The 27139-nt window shown below is 34.0% G+C and overlaps 1 protein-coding gene across 2 annotated transcripts in view; it reads right to left on the bottom strand.

Moving 5' to 3' along the window:
- The window catches only part of ATZW10 (centromere/kinetochore protein, putative (ZW10)), a 228329-nt gene that overhangs the window by 185346 nt on the left and 15844 nt on the right, over positions 1-27139 (bottom strand). The window contains exon 3 of one of the 2 annotated variants that reach the window (XM_089800136.1): positions 5349-5507. The exons of the other annotated variant lie outside the window; for it this stretch is intronic. Within the exon in view, the coding sequence (XP_089656262.1) occupies positions 5349-5507 (159 nt within the window). The remainder of the gene's footprint in view (positions 1-5348; positions 5508-27139) is intronic. 2 annotated transcript variants of the gene reach the window in all.

Genomic DNA, 27139 nt, shown 5'->3' with positions numbered 1-27139 from the left:
CAAACATCTGAATGTACTAGATCAAGAACACCCTCAGATCTAGTGTCACTCCTTCGAAAAGATGCTTTTGCAAACTTCCCCAACACACATCCCTACATACATCATCATGCTCTGTGCTCACCTCTGGCACACCAGTCACCGTCTCACAAAGCAATTTAAGTGCTCCATGATGAATATGGCCCATCCTCCTGTGCCATAGCTCTCCAAGATCTCTAGGATTACTGCTGCTCATAAGTGCCTTAGGAGTATCAAACTACAACCTATAAAGGCAACCACTTCTAACTCCAATAGTTATGGATGATTTCCAATCCTTGTGCTTAATCAACACATTTGTCCCTCTAAAGAGTACATTATACCCCCTATCTTGAAGAACAGATACAGAAATCAAATTCATACCTAAGCATGGCACATGCAACACATCATGAAGTGGAATTATCTTTCCATTCTCCCTCTGAAACTGAACAATCCCTTTCCCAATTGGGTTGAGTTTGGACAAGTTTCCTATAGATATCTAGATGTTGGTGTCCTCCTCCCTGTAACTAGAGAAGTACTCTCTAACTCCTGTCATATGAAATGACGCCCCACTGTCTATCTACCAAACACACTGTGAGGTTGAGCTAACCATACAAGCTATGAGTGCAAACTCATCTTCCATTCTACTGGAGAGTTCTTCCGCACTTGCTGAAGCTGCCACCTGCTTCTTACCCTTCTTCCTCTCTAGGCAATCACTGACATAGTGGCCAAACTCGTGACATCCAAAGCACTTGACCTTAGAAAGGTCCTTCTTCTTCTTCTCACTTTGTGAATTCGATCCTTTGTTAGATCCCGTCTTTGCTTTCCCTTTACCTGCTAGGGCAACGTTTTCCTGTTCTACCTCACTTTTCCGACTCTTGTTGGCCCCATTGACAAGACTTAGTCTAAACTCCTCCTAAGTGAAATTAGTCCATAGTCGATCCCAACTCGATAAAGTATCTCGTCCACTAACAACTTGAACAAAAACACTCCATTGTTTAGAAAAACCATTTAGGGCTATTCTCACTAGCTCGTCATCACTGGGACTATCTCCAACAACTGCTAACTCGTCCTTGACAAGTCTAAGCCTGGTGAGGTAACTTGTAACGTCTTCTCCCTGGTTCATCCGAGTATTCTTTAGCTTCTCTCTGAGAATCATCTTCCTGTTGGTGCTAGCATTCTGGTACAGATTCAGAATGGTGTCCCACATCTTATTTGCCGTATCTAGCTCTGAGATATGTGGAACAATATGACCCTCGACACCATCAAGAATAATCCTCCTCGCCTTGGCATCGTCTTTCTTATGTGTTGCAAGCTGTGTTGCATCCATTGGTATAGGTACAACACTGGTAGCATAATCCTTGATTCCATTCTCTTCCAACAATAAAGAAATTTTGGCCTTCTAGACACCAAAATTTGAGGCACCATCCAATCTGTCCTAATCTCTCAAACCAATCGAAACCATCTCAAGGGATTAAAGCAATAATAAATTTAAAGAGATCAAAATTTCTTTCCTAGGGCAAAACTCTTCTACCCTCAACAATGCTTTGATACCATGTGAAAATTAACATTATTGCAGTCACTAATTATTAATCTCCTATCGTAAACGATTATTAAACTGCTGGAAATAAATTCCCAACTAATATCGAAAAATAATACAACTGCAACTTCACCAATAAAAAATACAGGAAAGAAATTCACAACACAATGAACACAATATTTTCGAACAAATTGTCCTTGGAAAAACCCCTAAGGGAAAACCAGTTCTATAGATAAAGAATTATATCAAACTTCAACAAATCAAGAGATACAAAATTCCTTGCCTCTCACTACCAGAACTTCGACAACCTCATAATTTCTCCCGCTGATATTCCCCACTGCTATCCCCATGCTAACATTGTGCCCTTGCTAACACTACAAGACAATTTGCTATCACTACAAATGCTTCTCCAAAAAATTTTCTTTCCAAATGACCCAATGACCCTTTTTTATACTACTCTATTGGAAAACCAACAGCCGAGAGTAAATCAAACCAACGGCTGAGATTAAGACTACTCAACAGCCAATAATAGAATTGATTGCAAGGTGTCCAAAAGGGAATCACTAAATTAGTAAATAATTATCCTTGCATAACAATTATTTACTAATTCTCGGCAAGCGGACAAACAGCTGTCCAAACTACCCATAACTAATGCTGCTATTTTTAGGTAAGGACGAACAGCTGTCCAAGCTACCCATAAATACTTCTGCTATTTCCGAGTCAAAAATAACAGCTGTCCAACTAACAATAATTAACCACCTCTGTCATTGTTATCTCCCACAACTTCTCTTGCCTATCTAAGATAAATTTGTTATTAGAACAAGGATTTACAAAAGATCATAACTCATTTCATCACAAATCCCTTGATTTCAACTTCACATTCTTGACTAGTTTGGCCAAACTCTCACTTATATCTCTGACTGACTTGACTACCCAGCAAGCCAAGGTTGCCCAAACTCATCTCTAAGACTTGGAGATTTTAAAATTGCTACCTCCTAAGACCACCGCTCCTACTGACAAAAAAAAAGAGGGGCCCAAATTGCAATGAGACGATGGTGTGAAAACCTCACAATAGGTACCTAGCAGTAAGGTTGTATAAAAATTATATACTCTGCAGAAAGAAGGGATCAAAGAAAGGTAAATCTAAACATTCCTAGCAAGGATGTCATATGATCAATATAGACTTTAATCGTATCAATATATTATAACAATAATATCCATCCCTTTCTCTTTACATATAGATCAGTTAGAACTTCATAGTATTCGCAAGTATTTAATAAGAACTCTCAATATATTCAGATCAATCTAAGTCTTCATATACAGATTGTTATTATATAGAGATATACAATCTCTTCATATCTATAGAGTTCATACTTATCATATCAGTGATATATATATATATATATATATATATATATATATTCCTCGTGTTTTGGATATGAGATTGGTATAGCTACAATTTTTTCAATATTCAGAACAAAACTATTCTTTGACAGCAATGCCCTGCAGATTACTCTTCATAGCAGAACATTTGAGGTGATCAAACTCTCCAGTTCAAACAGCTAATGATATTGGTGTTTATTACATAGGAAAAAGTCCCTTGTAATCAGGATTATATGAAATTAATCGAAACCCTAAGAGATTTCATGAGGGGACATTACAGTGTGAAAATCTTAATATACAAATACTTCATGACTATCAGCAAATGGTTGCTATCATGCAATGAACCTCAATGAACAAGCAGATAGCACAAGATAGAGAAATTCCTCCAATCTCCAATGTCTACCAACCTACTCTATTTATTTATTTATTTAAACTATCTTCAACTAAAATTTCGTTATATATAACATTATTTGTTTAACACTTAAGCTTCCAAGTCACTCTATTTGACCAAGCAATTCCTCCTCACTTAATGTAGACTTTGAACCAACACAACAAGCTAAATGCCAACATTGTTTGCAACCAATTCAACAACAGCAAGATTGCAAAAGAATCCTTTGGGATCCCCTACTTCAAATCAGCTTCTACAACTTGTCTTTATTGCATTCCATAACGAAAAACAGAAAGAAGATACAGAACAGCATCAATGCTATTCAGCATGTTTAGACCATAATATATAAAACAATTACAGCATCTTGAATTCCTATTCATGTCATTGTCATGTCTTGATTAAAATCTGGTTTTGCTAATCTCTAATCAAATTGTTCACATGGACTTTATAAAGTTCATAGAAATTCATAAGGGAGCTCTATTGTCTACACATGAGTGCCTCAAAAATTGCAAAATGGAATCCATTGCAAGGCATACGCATCAGGGAGCAAATTTAGAGGCAAACAATAAAATGAATGTAGGGTTTTAAAACCATCACGTTTACTTTCATTCCAACAAAAATTCATTTAAAAATCTTTTTCAGTGGTTCACTTCATGCATGGGATATGCACCCAAAATGTAAGGTGGATACACACCATGCATGATCAAGTGCATATAGGGAGATTACATGAGCATTGGATGCAGGTATGGATCAAATTTGGTCCCTTGTAGACAACAATTGGCCATAATGTGCATCCAAGAACCTTTGAAGACACTATATCTGTTATATGTTGATACAATCCATGAACATTGTGGGAATTCTATTTTGTTTTAGGCAAATGACTATTGATATACCTATACGCCAAAGTATTCACACCTTGAAGGCATGGCAACCAACATATGACATCAGATCCATATAGAATGTAATAAAAATATCCAAAGTGATCAGAGCCAAAATCATCGCTCTTGAAGATATCACCTCTATGCTTATCACCCCTTCCATGTACCGAGTTTTATGTTTGAAACAAATTGTATAAAAGATGTGTTTTTATGTTCTTACAAAAGATTCTATCTCCAATCGAAATTAAACTATATGATATTGTATCTTATTAAGCAAGAGTGCAAGATTCTATTTTCTATAGCACTTCTCATTTCTTGATAATACTTTACAAACAAAAGTAGAACAACTTATATGAATTATATCCTATTAGGCAAGACTGCAATATCCACTCCTGGTTTTATCCTGCCAAAATTATATTTTTCTTTGTTAAATGGATTGCTTTACAATATAAATATCACAATCAAACTATAACTAAATGATTTGTTACAAAATTGAGGACTCTCATGCAAACAATAATTATGAATAGCACATACTAAGTTTGATTATTATCAAATGATGCAGTGGACTTTCAAATAGCTTGGCTAACATACGAATCCACTCCAAAGCTTGATTTTTTGAAATTGACGCGTCAATTTTCACATTTACAGAAAATCTCATCTATCTCTTGATATATGGACAAATTATTTTTTCTTGACTAATGTAACTATATACAGGCATGTTATGATTGTTTCTTTCAGAACATGTTATTCAGATCATTCCTCTCTCATTCAAAATTTTCTCGTCCTTGTGCTCTCTTGCACTCTGACAATGGATCATGTACTGTGATCTGACATGTTGATGGTAAAAAAAATTTACACAATCAAATCCAGAAACCCTCATGAACATTCATATGAATTGTGGAAATCTGATAGCATTGAAATATATTCAAGTTAGCAGGGGAGACTTGATGATCTTCAATATGGTTAAATTGCTAATGATTTGGTGATAGCAATTGTCCAACATTTCTTTGTTGTATTCCTAATCTGTATTCATTTTCTCAACAATTTATACTCAATTTGTAATAATAAACAACAATACTGCAACAAATCTAAGTTTTCATTCAAGCACTATTTATCTCCCAACACATCAAACAAAACCAGTACTAACCTGTATGGCAGACGGTAAGTCCTGGCTAAGAACTGGCTTATTTTGTACTGATTCATCTGAAACAATATTAATCGATGGATTATGTATTATAGGGATAATGATGTATTTGATTAATGAGTCTGCCAACCTTGCAAATGCAGAATCCAATATCCCTATTATCTGCAAATAAAAACAAAATTACTATTCCTCCATACCAGTGCAGGTGCTCATCTAATATCAAACAATAGCATCAATCAGCTAGACCACTTAATATTATTCTAGACAGCCAAAAACTTATTCAAAATCTGCATGGTTTAGGTAGCAAGACATCTACCATAGTAACCGTGCAAGAAGACATGATTGGTTACAAAATACTTTATTCTAATAAACATCAAATATAGCTTGAGAGAGGGTGAAAATAAATTGTGTGTCTATGGATGACAATCATTTTTCTATTTAACATTGATATATATATTGACAATTTTCAGTTTATTCAAAATGATAACATAAAAAGCAGTGGGATCATAAACAAGAAAAATATGCAATAGAGCCACCTATGAAGAAAGACCAGGCAACAATTATCTATATAGTAACAGATAACTAAATTTCAGAATGGAAATATTTAAATATGAATAATTATGATGCAATCTGTGTAGCTGAAAATTATATATAAAACAAAGAACCTTGTCATTTTATTATTTAGAGAACAAATTATGAATCACCATGGGATATTAGTAACAGAGTACAGCAGGTAAACAGAGATCATTCTCAAATCTCAAAATATATGTAATAGGGGGTATCACAGATGTGTTTACAAATATGTCAACTCTTTAGATGGAGTTGTCAAAATGTAATTCTAGAAAAGTAATCATAATATGAAATCAATATAACCAGTATAGAAATCTTGAAACATATAAAAAGATGATGAAAGATATCAATCAATTTGGGGCTGGCATGTCCCCATTTTAAGATAGAATTTAAATAAAAATTAAATAATAAATACTATTACATAACTAATGATGATAAAATCATATATTAAAATACAAGATAAATAATAATAATAAAATAAAAAATAACATATGTATAATCTATTATCAAAAAAATAAGATTTAAAATTATTAAATAATAATTAAATTACAATGCATGAATAAATAAATAAGATTACCTTTCTAAATAAGATTTAATAATAAATGATAATTTTAAAAAAACAAATAAGTAAATAAATAATATAATAAAGAATAACATAAATTAACTAGATCTAATGAAAAGTCAAGAGATATGTTATAAAGAGATGTGACTCTTTCAAATTAACATAAAAAGGGGAGGAGAGTTGATTTGAAAGGAAATAAGAAGAAAAAGACAGAAGTTAAAGAAGGATTAATAGAAGAGGAAAGGAATGTGAAGAAAATAAGAAAGTGAATTTTTCAAAAGATAACAATGATAAAAGGATGTGACCTTTTGAAAGGGTTGTAATTATGAAGGGTTGTGACTTTTCAAATCAATTATGATTATAAAAGAGAATATAGATACAATATGTTTTCTTCACAAGGAGGAAATAAGGAATCTTATATGATTCTAAGATATATTATATCTATATGATATGCATATTTCTATATACAATTATTGATTGTATATCAATAAGTATAACTATTGGAGTATTAATATCATTTACAATAATGAGATTGTAATATCAATTAATATAGCAAAATCAGAAATATATATTCACATTTCAATCTTACTACTATTTGGCAAAGAAATGAAGATTAAAGTGTTGTCAAGGAGGGGCTTGTGTAAATTCCAAGCAATGGATCTTTGTCCCAAGATAAGGTAGGGGTCAGCATTGTGTAGGCCTTGGTGATACGGACTTGGACCTGTAAACTTTGAGAGAATCCATTGATAGTGGTATCTAAGCAACTTGATTAACACCCATTGCTTCTGTCATGAGTTAGAATACTAATAAGGTTGAACATAAGCATTAAAGATAACTTTAGGAGTATGGTGTTACCAAGGAGGGCTTTGTGTGAATCCAAGCTAATGGATCATATCCCTATAGAAGGTAGGGGTCAGCGATCTGTAAACCATCAGGGTGCAGACTTGGACCTATAAACTTTGAGGGAGTCCATAGCTGATGTCTAGGAAACTTGAATAATCTATACCATCTATCCATAAACCAAATAATAATATGATTGGATAATTGGAATTATTACTGACATATTCCTGAGACTTATTACGTTATGATTGACTAATAAGTATCAATCATGACCGACCCCAAAAAGGGGACATCACAGTGGTATCAAAGCATGCTCTTTCCATCTGTAGGGAAAAGAGGATATGGGGAAATAATTCATATAAAAGACTTATGTGGAAATCCAATAGATATTGGAAGATATCCAATCATAGCCACAAAACGACCTAAGAATAAGGACTAAAAGATGCACATCTTTCAAATCAATATAATTATCTAATTGCTTGAGGTCGAGCAACTTGAGGAAAGGCGGACTGTCATGTCCCCATTTTATAATAGAATTTCAATAATAATTAGATAATAAAATATTATCAAATAACTAATGATAACAAAATCATATATTAAATTAATATTAAAATATAAATAATAAATAATATGTATATAATCTATTGTCAATAAAATAATATTTAAAATAAGAATTAAAACAACTAGATAATTATAAAATTATAATGCACGAATAAATAAATCAATTAACTATAAGAGAGAGCGGACTATCATGTCCTCATTTTATAATAGAATTTCAATAATAATTAGATAATAAAATATTATCAAATAACTAATGATAACAAAATCATATATTAAATCAATATTAAAATATAAATAATAAATAATATGTATATAATCTATTGTCAATAAAATAATATTTAAAATAAGAATTAAAAAACTAGATAATTATAAAATTACAATGCACGAATAAATAAATCAACTATAAGAGAGAATATTGTTGAAAGTATGTTACCCTTTGAAATAGGATTTAATAATAAATGATAATAAATAAATATATAATATAATATAGAATAACAAAAATAAACTAAATCTAATGAAAAGTTAAGAGATATGTAACAAATAGATGTGACTCCTTCAAATTAAGATATAAAAGGGAGGAGAGTTGATTTGAAAGGAAATAAGAAGAAGAAGAAAAGAGAGGAGTTAAAGAAGGATTAATAGAAGAGGAAAGGAATGCAAAGAAAATAAGGAAATGAATTTTTCAAAAAACAACAATGATGAAACAATGTGACTCTTTGAAAGGGTTGTAATTATGTAAAGTTGTGACTTTTCAAATAAATTATGATTATAAAGGATACTATAAATACAATGGGATGTCTTCAAAAGGACGAAATAAAGAATTCTATATGATTCTAAGATATATATATGATATACATATTTATATATATGAATATTGATCATATATCGATAAGTATCACTATAGTAATATTAATATCATTTACAATAATGAGATTGTAATATCAATCATAATAGCAAAATCAAAAATATATATCTCTACATTTCAATCATACTACTATTTGGCAAAGAAGGGAAGATTAAAGTGTAAATTGCAAGCAATGGATCTTTATCCCAAGATAAGGACGGGTCTGTGTTGTGTAGGTCTTTGTTGATACGAACTTAAAACCTATAAATTTTAAAGGAATCCATTGATAGTGGTATCTAGGTAACTTGGTTAAAACCTGTTGGTTGGATATTTTGCAACCAACAATTTTGGGTAAAATCCAGTCGCAAAATAGGTAGACAAACCACAACATGTTAGACAAAGTCTCTCTTAACTTAAGGGCTCATTTGGTTGCCGACATAGGAATTGAGAATAGGAATGCATATTGGGAATAGGAATGACTATTCTAATAATAACTATTTTTTGGAATGAACATAAGCTCATTTTAGGGGCAAAATGAGAACATGTATTCCTATTCCATATTCCAATTGACGCACCAAATGGAATATAGTAAACATTTTCCTAATTTCCTATTCCTATTTCAGCAAACAAATAGGCCGTAAAGTGAAGGGTCCCCCTTCTCACCATTCTTTGGATCAACTCAAGGTAAGCAAGAATTCAACAGATTTGAAAAGTTATTACCAATATTCTTTCCTCTTAGCTTTTAGAAAAGAATCCACTTACCCGCAGAGCGAGTAATGAACAAGATGAAACCTTGAACTACACTTCTATCTAAAGTTGTAAACGGTGATATCGATAAACCAACACTAACTCAAAGGCTAGCCGAAAGCGTACTAGTTTGGCTCTAAGTCCAGTCTTAATCTATACTATAATAATAACTTTTACTATTGGGGTACAAAGACTTCTAGAAGTACAGAATTATATCTATTTTTGTGAATTAAGAAAGAGATACAAGCTACAGTCAAAGCTTCTAGTCTATATATCTCCACAACCACTCCCAGTCAAAGCTTCGACTCCAATTGCTTCCTAACTCTTTATACGCTATTATCATGAATGCAATAAACAAAATTAATCAAAGATAACAAATGCAAATCACAGTCAAAGCTTCCAACTTGCACAAGTCACAATTGTACTCAATCAAAATTCAGCTTCAATTGTCTCTTTGTATTAACTTTTCTTTCAAAATACCACTACACAATCAAAGTTTGCTTGCACAATTTCTCCAGAGCTCTCTTGCATACAAATAAAAGATGATTTTACAATGAGAGAGCACTCCTTTATATAGGCAAAGGAGTTGAGAAAAAGGAGAAAAAAGTGGGAGCAACTCAACCTTGACCCAATCTAACTAACAAGAGAAATTATTGGATAACATGTCATAAGGACATTAAAATTGTATTGTATGTAATTACACAATTTCATGCAATACATCATCTTCAACTACAAACTTTGAAAAGAGATGAAAGAAGGCGGAAAATAAGTAAAACAATCCTAAGGATTGTTCTTAAGTGTCTTGAACTTGATGATGACATCATGCACTACAGTAAGATCTAAGATTTCCATTGTCTTTGATATAGCTTTTTATTCTGACTATGTCAACATATGTTGATTTTACACCTTTACGATTTGCCACAAAAGAATCATGTAGGTGCTTTGCTAAGGTTTTGTACAAAGAAAACCTATTCATTGTGCGAGAACCAAAATCTTCAAAATCTAGATCAGCATTAACTCTGATTGTATATTCTAAAGTCACCTCATCTATTGCAATCAAGTTGTCATGCTCGATAAGAACTTGACATCCCATTTATTCCAGGTCACACATCACCTCAATTTCAATTGACTAACAATCTTCTAAGGCTTCCTGCCTCAACATCTCTTCCTTATAACCCATTAGTCCATGACACTTGTACAACAATTCGCAAGATGGGACAACATCGCATGCAACCAGGTCATCCAAATCAGAATTGGCAATTTCATCCCAATCACACAAAATTTCCTTTAAGGTGTTAGCTTCTTGATTCAAAGATGCAATCAGTTTATGCAGCATCTCTTCGATATTTCTAATACGTTCAAGAATTATGATTGCATCTATGATGGCCTAAACTCCTTCAGAGACAACTCCAAACCAAGTTTTTGCCACTTTCACAATCCACTTCTCTCGAGGCAGCTGAGATGTAGTGACTGCATGTTGCAAAGACTATTGTTGAATAACCTCGTTTAGGCGAGCAACCTCCTGCTTGAGCTGATTTTTCTTCTCCCACAACTTGTGATTACTCTTTGATACATTAGCAAGTGCATCATGAGCATCTTGTAGACAACCCAACCATGATTGCTTACCAAGTTCAATTTTCGTGAACTTGTAATCCGAATAGTTAAATTCTTTAGCCGGTTTGTCCACCAATGGTTCAGCAACCTCTACAAACTTAGTCTTATCGGAATCAACTTATCCTTGAAACAATCTTATCTTTCAAAGATTTAGACTTAGTTTCTTAATAGGAAGATATTATTTGGGGGCAGCACAACCTTCCTTCTCTTCATGGTGATCTCACCCAAGCATGCAAGTAAACTAAAACCTTCACCTTGTTGGGTGGATATTTTGCAACCAACAATTTTGAAAATCCAGTCGTAAAATAGGATGACCAACCACAACATGTGAGATGAAGTCTCTCCTACCTTAAAGGGAAGGCTCTCCCTTCTCACCGTTCCTTAGATTAACTCAAGGTAAGCAAGAAGTTGAGAGATCTGTGAGGGGTGTTACCAATATTCTTTTCCTCTTAGCTTTCAGGAAAGAATTCACTTACCCGAGAGCAAGTAACAGGCAAGATAAAATCTCTAACAACACTTCTATCTAATAGTTAGAAACAGTGATACCAATACACCAACACCAACTCAAAGGCTGATTGAAAGCGTACCAGTTTGGCTCGAAGTCCTATTTGTTTAATTTATAAGTAAAATCACTACCATTGGGGCACAAGACTTCCAAAAGTAGATGATTTTTATTCTATCCTATAAGAAAAACCTCTACCATTGGGGCACAAAGGCTTCCAGAAGTAGGGAAACTCTAACTATTTTTCATGAATTTGAGACGGTAATACAAGCTACAATCAAAGCTTCCAATCTATGTATCACCACAATCGCTCCCAATCAAAGCTTCGGCTTCGATTGCTTCTTAACTCACTATGCTCTATTATTGACACACAATAATAACATGAATCAAAGACAATAGGCACAAGTTACAGTCAAAGCTTCTAATTTGCTCTATCACAATTGCTTCCAGTCAAAGATTCAAATCCAATTGCTTCTTTTATTCACTTCTCTCCCAAATTGGTACTACACAATCAAAATTATGCTTGCACGATTTTGGCAAAGTTTTCTTGCATACAACAAACTATGATTTTTATAATGAGGGGCACTCCCTTATATAGGCAAAGGAGTTGGGAAGACGAACGAGGAAAAATTGAGAGCAACTCAACCAACTTTGACTTGGTCTAACTAACAAAAGAAATTATTGGATTACATGTCATTACACATGTAAATCATATTACATGTAATTACACATTTTCATGCAATACATCCCCTTCAATTACAAACATGAAAGAAGAAGAAGAAAGTGTTGACGCTATTGATTATGAATGTTAATCCTGTGGACTATCAGCAAAAGCTTTGCACTTCGTGATGATCGTGGGATCAGGAATTCTTGTATTTTGCGCTACTGCATTAACCTTGATAATCATGGCGTTGTGACTTTTGATAGTCTCTTACTCTCTTTGATAAATTGTCCATTATCATTTTAAATCTTGATGTGATCAAGTTTTTTCTCGTTCAAGTTATTGTGAACTCTCCTTTGTAAATTGGCAAATTCTGGGATCTTTGACACTTTGAAAACATTCTCAATGGTGTCCGGATGTAAACTCGGAATAACTTTCCATCAGCACCTTTAACTTTTCTTTTTTTTTGAAACAAAGTGCTTCGTGCATTCCCACATGAACTCAAGTTCTCACACAACCATTGGGAAAATGGAGACCAAATGAATTACTACTTCTTGAGAATCAAAACATGCCTTCATGACGGGATATCTCTGTTCTTTGAAGAAGTTTTGACATATCTTGAAAAGTGTGTTGCAACATGAAGATGATAACATCTTAAAATGAGATTGAATCCTTGAGAACTTTGGGATTTGAGTTATAATGACGAATCCATTAGGGGTGGGTATTTAAAGTATGGATTAGACACTCATGGAACACATATGATGGCTGGAAATGAACTAGAAAGCATATGTATTTGGATGGAAAGAGCCAAAGTTGAGCTTGGAAAGATGGATTGCATATGGGCAATGATGGGTTTTCGTCGGTATGGCCAAGAATGCAAGTTGGAATGCATATGAATATGTAAAAATGATAACTTTGACTTTTAAAGTGTGACCTTTAGTCAAAAATGGGTTCTCTTGATGGCATTACACGTAAAGTGGATTACATGTAAAATGAACATGTATTTAGGTTCGGAAGATGGAAATGCGTGTAAATGAGAACAGAGAGTAAGATGTGTGAAAGTGGGAATGGAGAATGAGATTACATGTACATGTGGATGATGGATGGAAATACATGTAATCGAATGTGAAGAGTGAGATCCGAAGCATTATGATAGGTAATCATGGAGGTGGAATGAAATGATGCACTTGCATGAAATGGTGAAAGGTTAAGTGAAATGAAACATGCTCAAGTTCTTGGGAAAGAACTTGCAATTTCTTCAAAAAGAAGAAAAATGAAGAAGCAAGCAACAAAAACAAGTACAAAACAAACACATACTTTTGGTTTGAGACACAAACATGTCAACAGACAAGTGGTTTTATCATGCAATTTCGAATTTGGAGTTTGGGAAAAAATTTAAAATGTGAAAATGAGAATGTACATCATATTTAAAGGGAAAAAACACTTTTCATGGCATCTCTATCAACAAGTGTAATACATCAAGCTAAAATGTGCAAGATAATAGCAAGATAAGTATAAATTAATCAACAAAATTGAAAATGTCCACTTACTTGTTAATGATCCAACAATGAAGGAGGAAGAAGCTCTATCTTTGAAAAATTCCAAAAAAAACTTTGATTTCTTCAATACTTGTGATGATGAATGATTAATGGGAAAGAGATGAGGCATTTTTCATGTATATGCCCAAAAACTTGGTCAACAAACACCAAAACACAAATCATTTTTGGCAAAATGCATGAAAAGAACCCGTTTTTGTCAAAAACATGGTTTCATTGGGGCATTGCATGGAGCGATTTTCATCTTAGAATGCAAAAACATGACCCTCGATGTCATATACAATGATCAAAACTCCAAAACGACCCTTCCTTTAGCAAAAACATGGATTCGAATGGCCCAAATCTGGGCGTTTTTTGTCCAAAATGTGGCTCCAAATGAGTTTAAAATGAAACGTTTTTCACATGAATAGGGATGTCAGATGCATGGAAATGCATAAGGATGCAAAAACGCCTCTTGAGGAAGAGATTTCAAGTCATTTCATGGAAGAATCCAAGCAAAATCATCAAAAACATATTCTTGGAGGCCATAGACAGACGTTTTTGCTCTAAGGGTCAAAAATGGGTTCTCAAGAGGCAATAACATGTGTTAAAAGTCCAATGCACTCTTGGAGTATTATTACGTGTTTTTAAAACATGTATTTGGCTTCTTGAAGCCCAAACGCACTCTTGGAGTGCATTTACATATTTTGAAAACATGCATCTTGAGCAAAAACGGGTTCTAACGATGCATGTGCATATTTTAAAATATGCTTTATGTGCTTTCCCATGTTGAACACGCTCTTGGAGTGCATATGCATGTTTTGAAAATATGCAATATGCTTAGCTCATTCTTGGGAGGCCATTTCATATTTTGAATAAAAGACATTTACATGATTTTAATTCAAAAGCTCACTCTCTAGATGCATTTGCATATTTTTAAATGGGTCTAAAGAATGAGATGCACAACTTAAGCAGTTTAAATAAGCACGTGGCAATTTAATTTTTGATGAAATATTACTTAAATGGGCCATAAATAACATTTACACTATCATATTAAAAATGTAATGTGCAAATACCATTTTAAAAGTAATATTTACTAGGTTGTTTTAATTTAAAACTCAAAAATTAAATTTAAATATATAGTTTATATAGTCACTTAAGTGAAAAGTCAAAAAGTAACTCAACTTAAAAATACAACATAAAGTGCACTATAGATACTTTAAGTGAAAAATTAAAAAGATAAAGTAACTTAAAAACATAACATAAAGTGAATTTATGTTATATTTTTTAAAAAGTGAATGTCAACTTAAAAATATAACATGATATTTTTTATTCGTGCAATTGCACATGGAGAGTCACTTAAGTGAAAAATCATTTAGTGCAACTTTTGGGCACAAAAATATCATTTTAAAAGTAATATTTACTAGGTTGTTTTAATTTAAAACTCAAAAATTAAATTTAACTATATAGTTTATATAGTCACTTAAGTGAAAAATCAAAAAGTAACTCAACTTAAAAATACAACATAAAGTGCACTATAGATACTTTAAGTGAAAAATTAACAGGATAAAGTAACTTAAAAACATAACATAAAGTGAATTTATGTTATATTTTTCAAAAAGTGAATGTGAACTTAAAAATATAACATGATATTTTTTATTTGTCCATTGCACATGGAGAGTCCACTTTTTGGGCAATAACATGTGTTAAAAGTCCAAACGCACTCTTGGCTTCTCGAAGCCCAAATGCACTCTTGGAGTGCATTTACATATTCTGAAAATTTTAAAATATGCTTTATGTGCTTTCCCATGTTGAACACGCTCTTGGAGTGCATATGCATGTTTTGAAAATATGCAATATGCTTAGCTCATTCTTGGGAGGCCATTGCATATTTTGAATAAAAGACATTTACATGATTTTAATTCAAAAGCTCACTCTCTAGATGCATTTGCATATTTTCAAATGAGTCTAAAGAATGAGATGCACAACTTGAGCAGTTTAAATAAACACGAGGCAATTTAATTTTTGATGAAATATTACTTAAATGGGCCATAAATAACATTTACACTATCATATTGACAATATAATGTGCAAATATCATTTTAAAAGTAATATTTACTAGGTTGTTTTAATTTAGAACTCAAAAATTAAATTTAATTATATAGTTTATATAATCACTTAAATGAAAAATAAAAAAGTAACTCAACTTAAAAATACAACATAAAGTGCACTATAGATACTTTAAGTGAAAAATTAAAAGGATAAAGTAACATAAAAACATAACATACAGTGAATTTATGTTATATTTTTCAAAAAGTGAATGTCAACTTAAAAATATAACATGATATTTTTTTATTCGTGCAGTTGCACATGGAGAGTCCACTTTTTGGGCACTAAAATAGTCAGATCTTTTGATTGCCAACTCTAATTAAGCCCTAAGATATACCGAATTGAAGGAAAAACCGAAAGCAATGACTTGAGAAAAACCAAAGCACCAAAAACCAACAAACACACACTCAAAAACAGAAGAAAGGACATTGAAGGCCTTAAAAATCAAGCATAGGCCCGACAATCAAAAAAACTAAAAAGACTTGACGAAAGCCTTCAATAAAAAGATTCATTATATCAATTGGAATCGATTGGTTGATTAATGTTATCCAATTAAATAATGAATTAGACTTAGAGAAATGCGAAACTAGTTTGACGAAGTTTTGTACTGTTACCTACATTTTGTGGTGACAAAATGCAGGACAACACACCTAATAAATCAGGAACAGTAGTGACCATCGACATTGATCCTGATTGTATTTCCATGGTGGTTGAGCATACTTTAGTTTGTATAGCTACACCAAGAGGTACCTAATGAGATGATTCTCTCATGAATGCTTCAAAACCAGTTATTGAAGTATCAAATTGGGAGACTTGGCCTTTTGTGAATGTTGGGAAATCTTCTAACACATTTCCTAAATTCTCACATTACTCAGCTGTGAAAATAGGAGCCGATGAAGATATAGGAAGCGCCAATGTGTTCACCTCCGAGGCAGAAATGGTAAATATGAAAGCAGTGGAGAATGAATCCACGTCATCGCCTATGACACCTAGAAAAGGTGTTTCTTGAATGGATGGACCTTGCTAATTTATTGGTCACGGAGAACATATGATCATAATCTCTCCTTCCTCTTCATCCTCCTCGTCAAGTTCTTGAGCTTGCGCAGGTGCTTGTGAGGGCTCTGAAGAATATTTAGATCACTTTCCACCTTTCAACTTAAACTTAAGGGATTTAGCCGGAATGGAAGAAGATGCACCATCTTTGCTTGAAATTTCTGATTGGGATTTCCTTCCACATGGTCCAAAACCACCATAGATTTTTAACCATTTATTGGTATTTAACAAAATAGATTGAAATCTATCAAAAAATGGATATGCCTTCTTTCTGCTACCACTGTATAGGAAAAGGACACTGCTTGTCAAAACCAACACGATGGTATTCTAGAGCAAGAATATTACCATCATCTTCAATCTAAAGATTGGATGGGATTTTGAGCATATTAAGAATCTATGATATGCTGCAAAGTGAGCCTACAGTAGTCCATTCTCATGATGTCCAACTCTGTGCACAGGCCAATTCATATGTGACAAGCTGAAGTTCTGCCTCCATATTCTTTGCCTTGTAAACTGAATTGATCATATATTGACTAATTACCAAGGGTTTGGCTATAGTGATACCAAATCATGACCTATGTTGAGCATTTTGATATGACTGCACTTACATGAGTTGTATGGCTAGTTCCATCAATATGATCTTATTTATAGCATATCCTAGCAGACTATATGGCTCTCCTTTGAAATAGCCAACTCTCATATAAGTCAAAGTTGGAAACTGTAGAAAGATAGCACCAAATTGATTAACCCTATTCCATGCTTCTTCTAACACTCACTTTTACCAGCTGTTTATCAAACAAACACTGGAAAATACCAAAAAATGCATCTTGGACTCTCCTGTAGTGATATTTGCTGATTTGATCATGGTAGTCCCAGATAGGAACTTGTAACCGATCCCCTTTGGTTGAAAGACCCAAGAAAGATCCCATGGATGCAGCTATGTAAACCAGGTAGGAGTTATGTAGAATGGCGTTGAGGTTCCTACATTAAGCAATTGTTCACATATAGCAGTACTCATAAGTTCTCCCTAGAAGATAGGTTCTTCATTGTCAAAGATCTGGAGAATGAATTTATACATCCATGGCTCGAAGTCACTGGAATCTTTGATCGCCCAAAAGTATCAAATTTTGCATAGATTCCAATGTTTAATGAATGGAAATGCCCAAGGAGGCAAAAACAACCTTGATCTTGGCGATTTCAAGGCATTACATGGGCAGATCTAAGCGTTTTCTGTCAAAAACATGTTCTTGGAGGAAGAAAACATGAAGTTTTTGCCCTTGAATCTTCAGATTCGGGTTCTATCTTGGCCAATGCATGAAAGAAATGCAAAACATACTCTACGAAGGGCAGTGCATGTTTTAAATAAGATGGATTGGACTCTTTATGCAAAATGCACTCTAGGAGGGCATTAGCATATTTTAAATTAAATGCATTTGGTCTCTAAGTGCAAATCACATTCTTGGGAGGTCATTGCATATTTTAAAAACACTCAAATATGCAAGTCTCACTCTTGCAGGGTCTTTGCACATTTCAAAATGCATGCATTTACATGTTTAAGTGTTTAAAATGCTCTTTTATTTCAAAATCGTGGTCTCTAGAGGCATTTCCATATTTACATGTCAATGGGTTAAAAGACATGTAAATGAACACAACTTAAGTGAGCAATTAAGCACATGTCTAAATGATTTTTGAAGAAATATCACTTAAATGGGTCAAAAATAACATTTGCATTATAGAATTAACATACTATAAGAAAATATCATTTCAAAAGCAACATTTAATTTATAATTAAACATAAAGTTACTCCAAAAATAAATCAAACTATATAGTTGATATGGTCATTTAAGTGAAAAATTAAAAAGCAACTCAACTTTAAATTATAACATAAAGTGCACTATAGTGACTTTAAGTGATAAATTTAAATGATAAAGTAATTTAAAAGGATAAAATAAAGTGATTTTAAGTTTTCTTTTTCAAAAAGTGAATGTCAACATATTGCACCTGGAGAGTCCACTTTTTGGGCACTAAAATGATCATATATTTTTACTACCAACTCCGATTAAGCCCTAAGATAGATCGAATCGAAGGGCAAACTAAAAGCAATGATTTGAGCAAAACCAAAAGACCAAAAGCTAACAAACACACACTCAAAAACGAGGAAAATGACATTGAAGGCTTCAAAAATCAAGCATAGGCTCAACAAATAGAAAAACTAAAAATACTTGACGAAAACTTTTAGTAAAAGGATTCATTATATCAATTGGAGTCAATTGATTGATCAATGTTATCCAATTTAATAATGAATTAAACTTAAAGAAAATTAAGTTGAAAAAGTTTCGTACCGTTACCAATATTTTGTAGTGACAAATGCAGGACAACAAAACCCACTGCTTCCATCATGAGCTCGAAAATTAATATAGTTGGACATTAGTGCTAAAGATAACTTTAGGAGTATGGCGTTACCAAGAAGGGGCTTAAATCTATAAACTTTGAGGGAATCCATCGATAGTGGTATCTACGCAACTTGGTTAACACCCACTACTTTCGTCATGAGTTGGAATATTAATATGGTTGGACATAAGTGTTAAGAATAACTTTACGAGTATGTTGTTACCAAGAAGAGGCTTGTATAAATCCAAGCTAATGGATCATATCTCCATAGGGTTGTTACAAGATTCAAGAATTGGCAGATTAACAGATTTTCGGATGATTGATTGATTAACAGAGGAACAAATGTGTTCCTTATAGAGAATTACAAGGACGTTTCTAAAAGAAACAACGTAGAGTGAAGACAAAATTAGAAACAAAACTGAAGACAAGATAGGAAACATTCCTATCTAGACTGAAAGACGGACTACAGACAAGTAGTTGACCATTATAGAAAGTATTTAACTAAGGAGATAATATCTTAATACCCTCCCTTAATGGTCAACATATGGATGTCAGAACATTCTGGGATAGCTAAGACCCTCCCTAGATCTACAGAATGTTGAAACCAAGAAGCTTTGCCAGAAGAGTGCTATGACTCAAAACAGATTGTGATTACAAAACTTCGATTTTGTGAAAAAAAGGTAAAACCCAAAATCTCACGCAACCTTGCGTGTTACAAACAACATGAAATGATTTTTAAGGAGAAAATCAACAAACCCAAAAAAAATAGAAACAGATTTAGAAGGCAAAAAATGCAACTTCAACTTGTGTTGTTGGCTGGGAAGCATTTTGCCTTGCTTGGGCAGCCAAACGTTTCCAGCACTCGAACTTCATATGGTCAAACTTGTGACAGTAATTACACTGTACATTTTGCTTCGTAGAGCCATCCAGGGATTGAGCAAAAGGTTGATGCTGGAAAGGCTAAGAAGACTAATGGTTGCCAATGTTCTGTTGAAAGAATTTTGCAGCAAATGCCTGCTCTGAGGAGATTGTAGAGCACTGCTGCCAAACTATTGTTTCCAACAATCCTGCTGCAGAAGTTTGGTGCATAATTCTGGAAACTTCAGATCAACATTGGTTGACGTAATGTTGAGTGTTTCTATGAAGTGCTCATAGGACGATGGTAGACTTTTCAAAGTGATGACTACCATATCCTCTTCCTCCATTTTTCGACCAATAGCTTTGAGTTGATTGCGGATGTCCTTAATCTTTGTCAGATGCTCTTGCAAGGACATACGTTCATCCATCATAATGGAGAACAGTTGATTCTTCAGAAAGAATGCCCGACTCTTGTCAGATGTTTCATGCAACTCCTTCAGTTATTTCCAGATTTCTACAGCTGACTTGTCGAAAGGAATCTTCTCATCAATAACAGAGAGCTCAAGAAGCATAACAGCCTCTCGATTGCGATCATCAAACTTGTCCTGTTCTGCTTGGTCAAAGGTCGGACGAGTCTTTGTGCCTAGAACAAGCTCATCCAAATGACGATACTCGAAGATGGTTAACATGCACTGCTTCCAATGGTTATAATTGTGGCCATTGAATCATAGACTGCCCTCCAACATTAGATTAGTCAAAGATGCCATTTCGAAGAATTCAGGTCCAAATTTCAAGACTGAAATTCAACAAGCACAGATTTCAAGGCAAATTCCTAGTTGACTCAGAAAAAATCGACAAGTACCCAGAGGAACTAATACAAAATCCAGAAAGAATCTGAAGTCGGATTTCAAATCCGTAGGCTCGAAAATTGAGGCACGGAAAACAAGGCACCCACAAAACTCTAATGAAGACCCATTTGAGATCTCAAAAAACCCACCAAGAATATGTGATCAGAAAATTTTTCTAACCCCAAAAATTAGGGTTTTGGACAAAACCCTAGCCGGCGGATTAGAGAGTCGAATTTTCAAAAAAAATGGCTTATTTGTTGGAAAAAATGTTACAGAACCAGTTGGATTTAGGGCTACAATCTTCGACTCCAAATGTGTGGGAGAATATTCAACACGAGTAGGAGAAAAAACGCGAGTTGCAAACCCGATTTTCTCTACAAACCGCGTTGAAAACCTGGCTCAAATCCGGCGGCTTAAAAACGTGATATGTAGTCCAGACGCTTAGCAATCGTGTGAACCGGTGTAATATGCAGCAGTTACGAATCCGGCGTGAGCAAAGAAATCACCATACAAAAAATGGACGCAATTTTGATTTGCAGACAAACCCGAATTCGGGTTTGTTTTCTCTAGGACGAAAACCCTAGGCGGGTTTGAGAGAAAAATCGATGGAAATAATTGTGAAAAAAAATTAAACAAATAATTTCACAAAGAAATTATAATTTTTTTACGAAAAAATTCAAGTATTAGCTCTGGTACCATGTTACAAGATTCAAGAATTGGCAGATTAACGGATTTCCGGATGATTGATTGATTAACAGAGGAAAAAATGTGTTCCTTATAAAGAATTACAAGGACGTTTCTAAAAGAAACAACATAGACTGAAGACGAAATTAGAAACAAAAATGAAGATAGGATAGGAAACATTCCTATCTAGACTGAAAGACGGACTACGAACAAGTAGTTGACCATTACAGAAAGTATTTAACTAAGGAGATAATATCTTAATAAGGGTAGGGGTCAGCGATTCATAAACTTTCGAGGTGCAGACTTGGACCTGTAAACTTTGAGGGTGTCATGTCCCGCCCCGACCATCATAGCACTATTGACATTTTGTTTCTTTTGGACTTTGATAGTTAGACTCTAGATGACACATTATTACCCCCTATGGACATTGATATTTTGATCCTTAGACTATTTGATTTCATGTTATGTTATTGGGACATTGATACCTATATCATTAGGCTATATGATGATTCCTTATGATGTTACTAGGACACTAATATTCTAAGTAGTTTTTATGATGTTATTCAAATATGCTTACTTACCTTCTTGATGATCCATATGTCATGATTAAAGCTTATGTTATACTCAAGTGAATGTTTGATTTTTGAATTGTGGTCTCCATATGGTGCTAGATTATCATGTCTTAGCATATTTAGAGTAACATTAAGAATTCATGTATCATTTGAATAAACTAGAATTGTATACTTATATTATATTTGATGCATTGCTTAAGGTAGATTAATTCCATAATTTTCTGTAAGAATAAATGATCATAATGTTTTACTATCTAGATTAGAGAATTGCTACAAATGTGAAGTGTGTAATGTGATATGAATGGAAATACATATTTCATATTAGTTATGTTATCCATTGATGATAGAATCTATGTGATTTATATTTACGTTATCATTTTATCACCTTATTCTTGGACTACTGATATTTGCAATAAGTGTGCAGGACAGAAGCCCATGGATTTATGGAGAACCTTGCTAGGTGTTTGGAAAAACCAAGGTTAACCCTAAGGAGGGTATAACCTTTTTACCCTTGTATTTTATTTGTAAAACCAATTTGTGTGTATTATTGTGATTCTATAAAAGTAAATTTGTTTTTTCTTGATGGCTTGCCAAGTGTGTTGTGTGTATTGTGGTGTCACTTGACACATGTTCTCCTTTGTAGCATGCTTAGTGGGATGGTAGGTGGTTGAGTGAACCAAGGAGTGGTTTGGTAGGATTTATTTTCCCTAGGTGTATTTATGGGTCCAAGAGTGATTCTTTCCATGCTAGGTCGAATGCACACCTTTTGTGAATTTCTAAGAGGTTTACACCATCCCTAGGGGTAGTTTGAGGTCTTATTTTAAAGCCCATATGATATACCTGGGGGTAGGGGCATTTTTGAGTATTATAAGCTTCCCTAGGCATTGAAAAGAGCACCCAAAAATTGTGGATTCCCAAGTTGGCCGAATTTGAAAACTTAAGCATCAAAAGAAAACATTCTTTAGAGAGAGTTGGTTGGAGAGTTCTTGGGGGGGGAGAATTTTTGGATAGATCTGGAAAAAGAATCTAAGTGGGAAAAATTTTGGAAAAGAAAAAAAAAAAAAGAGAAGAAGATAGCTTAGGAGGAGGATTGTTGGTAAAAAAAAGAGAGGGAGCTCAAATTTGCTTGGAAACTAGGTTGGTAACCTTATGTACCCTTGCTATGAAAGCTTGTTGTTAAGTAGATTATTTTTATTGTGTTATGCATGTGAGTTTTCTGTAATGTAGTTGTAATATGGTGTGTTGTAATGTTGTGTTGTGTAAGGTTGAGGGATCATGTTTCAGTTTTGGTGTATGTGTGTATTGTGATTTACTTTGTGTTGTGAATTCATATGTTCTTGTTGCAGTTTTCTGTTTTGGGTGTGACAAGGTGAGTCTCATCTCTTGGGAGGGAAAGAGAGCCTTGTGAGGGTAAGGGGTGCATAGGGAATGTGTTGGGTGAGAGTCTCTCCTAGAGTAGGAGAGGGATGCCATATGGGTGTTATGGGCCCCATATGCCACCTTGCTGGAGTTATAAGTATTGTAAAGATGCCATGTGAGGGCATGTATGTGGTGTTGGGTTGCCTTGTGAAGGCATGTGTATAAGTGTATAGCCTAATGAAGGCATAGTTGTAGGTGGAGTCTCCTCAACATTCATTTTCCACCCTTACCCCTTGAGATGGATCTACATGTGATCCTAAGTGGTCTACCTTGGTTGGGAATTTTTGTGGTTTTATTTGTCAACTGTAAAATGTGTGAACAGTTTTGTAATGTGAGCATTGTGTTGTAAATGGTTGTTAGTAATGTATGTCCACCTAGTCAAGGTTCTCCCTGCTCGGGGGTGGCCTTTAAAAGGCCTAAGGTTGGGAGGAGAGTACCATGGGCTTGTTTGTGTGTTGTACTACAGGTTGTGATCTATGGATTGAAGACTTGAAGAGAAGAAGGACGTTGTCTTATTTTCATGTGCAGCAAAAACATACTTCCAAGTGAATTCTTATTGTATTAGGGAGAGTCACCCTTGGGTAACTCCCAATCTTGTGTTTTATGACAGCTTGTAAGCTGGAAAATTGTATAAGTGGACTGTACTTGTTGATATGTTGCTACATTCAGTGATTAAAGAAATTTATATATCATGCACTATCCTTTAGTATATAGAAATGAGTAAAGTTGTTATGTTTTTGTTTCTAAAATGATTCTAAGAGAAAAGGTGTGTCTCCATTTGAAATTGATGCATTTGGTTATAAAGACATTTTGTTAGAATTTCAAATAATGTTCTGGTTGGAAGGAACTAAAGTGGTTAGTGAAGTTAGTTAAATGTATTGTAGTAATGTACATCAATATTGTAGATCAAGGAAAATAAATATAAACAAATAAAATAAAATAAAAATGCTTTCATTGAAAAAGAAAAATATATTTATATTTGCTGGTTCCTTTGACTGTAATATTGGTGCACTACAGAGGGAGTCCATAGTTGGTGTCTACACAACTTAGATAGCAAATATACCGTCCATCCATTAACCAAATAATAATACAATTGGGTAATTGAAATTATTAGTATGGACATATTCTTAAGACTTATATACATTACAATTGACTACATAAGTATCAATTATGAAGACTGAATCTGAATCTGAAGTAATTGGCCTTACATATCTATTGACAAGATACATTGGTTGTTGTTGGGTGGGCAAATGAAATTGTGTGTGCAAGAGTACTATAGGGACTAAACAGGTCAGAATTCACTGCCTATTAATCTGTGTTTGGAAGTCAGTTGAAAGGTGGGAGGATTAGTCATCATTTGCCAATGCTTAAAAATCAACACAAAAGTAGTAGGGGAAGTCAAATGTGTAGAACTTTGGTTCTATCTGATTAGCAGAGAATTTAAAGATGGCACCAAAAGAAAGCTTAGCCAATGTGCTTTATGAGACAGGAAGTAAGATAGGTTTGGATTCACAAACAAGGGAATATGATCTCATCACTTTGATTAAATTGGAAGGATGATTAAGCATGGTCAAGCAATCACCCTCCGATCTACTGCAAATCGCTTTTATTCCTATAGAGAATGCTTTGAATCCCCACAAGTGGCTGAAGCGCTCAGATAGCAAGGTAAGGTTGTTGGCTACTTCTTGTTTGATGGAGGTTACAAGGATTTTAGCACCTTGAGAACCTTACAAAGAAGACATAATGGAGGTACTTAAGTTGATCGTTGATAGTTTTCAGAATCTTGGGGACATTACAAGTCGTCATTTCTCAAGAAGGGTTGTCATACTAAAAACATTTGCAGAAATCAAATTGTGTACCCTTATTCTCGACATGAGACTGAATGGCTTAATACACACAATGTTTCAAATTTTTTTTTTCACAATCAGGGAAGAACAGCAATGATGACCATTATAGTTATGGGGATTAATGAGAGTAATGTTCACTTTCAGCCTCTTATGATAAGTTATTAGCAATTCCAGGACAAGAGCAACATGCTTCTAAATTTGCTTATTAGCTGGCCAATGAAGTGCTCAAACACTATGAACGTAAAATTGTGGAGTTAAAGAAACGATGGCTAAAAAATAAATAAACTCATCAAAAATACAAGTTAAAGATACAACTCTGAATATATTTCTTACCGGGCATGATGAAAGCACAAAGATCAATGGTTTCCAATCAGCCAAGGGGTATAATGTGGAGGAAGAACCAATCAACAAAGGTGAGGAATATTCAGAATTTTTTATTAGTGATTTGCAGAACCATATTGGCAAGGAGAGAAACTCCTTTGAGGATACCATAGACAATCATAATGCTGTCCATTTGTGTTATATGGAGAGTGCATGACACCAGCTATAGAAGCAATAAAGCATGATAATGATATTGCTTCAGCAGTTCTAAACAAATTGGAAAATTTGACCTATGACAGCCCTTGCCCCTTAGATGAGCCTTTATCATTGCAAGATTTAAAGGAAAGATTGATGGTTCCGGAGAAGAGAGTTGTACAAGTTTTAACAAGGGCAGATGAGTCTCACAAATACATTGAAGACCTTATGTGGAAAACTCAAAAGGATGAGAGGCAAAAGGGGAATTTGTGTGGCATCAATAGTTTTCAATTGCACATAATCAAAGAAGCTTTTGAAAGGTTGAATCAGATTATTTACAACTGTTCTGGGATAAGGATCTATCTATCAAGTTTGCAAAAGATAAGGAAAAAGAGGTAGAAGAGCTTTGTCTTCAGCTAAGTATGGCACATTACTCTTTATATCAGGCTAAAAATCAGTCTTATATGGCAGCCACTCACAAAGAAGTTGATCTTAGTCCCAAGGCCAAGGAGATCATACCAATGATAGAAGGTATCCACGCCCTTGGTGAGAATGAAGGTGGACATGGTATTTTCACCTTCACCTATCCAAGTGGACATGGTGAGAATGAAGGTGGACGTGGTATTTTCACCATAAGGGCCAATAAAATGTCAACCGCATGAATTCTGATTTTTATATCAATAGTTACACATCGTCACCACATCATGAGGACAATGTTGATTCAATTGATATTAGTTCTAAAGTTTCCTATGATGGTGATCATTTCATTAACGGAAATGTTGATTTGAGTGATGATTCTTATGGTGGTGCTGAAAATTCAGAATTATCCTTGATTTATACTGATGGTTTCTACTGATTATCTAGAGCTATATCACCGAGTCTTCATGAGATTAGTTGGTGATTTTATCTGTATGCCCTCTTCAATTATCAATGGTTACCTTGTTCGGTCTATCATTATATTTTCAGAATTAGAATGGTCTACAAGGGGTATTGAGTTGTATACAAATTTGTGGAGACATTTTTACTCGAGGGATATTCTATATGAGAGGTTTTCTTTCCCA

The sequence above is a fragment of the Cupressus sempervirens genome, chromosome 9, assembly GCF_028749045.1.
Source record: "Cupressus sempervirens isolate cs-2001-9-10 chromosome 9, ASM2874904v1, whole genome shotgun sequence".
Taxonomy (NCBI): domain Eukaryota; kingdom Viridiplantae; phylum Streptophyta; class Pinopsida; order Cupressales; family Cupressaceae; genus Cupressus; species Cupressus sempervirens.
This window is presented reverse-complemented; position numbering and strand designations above follow the sequence as displayed.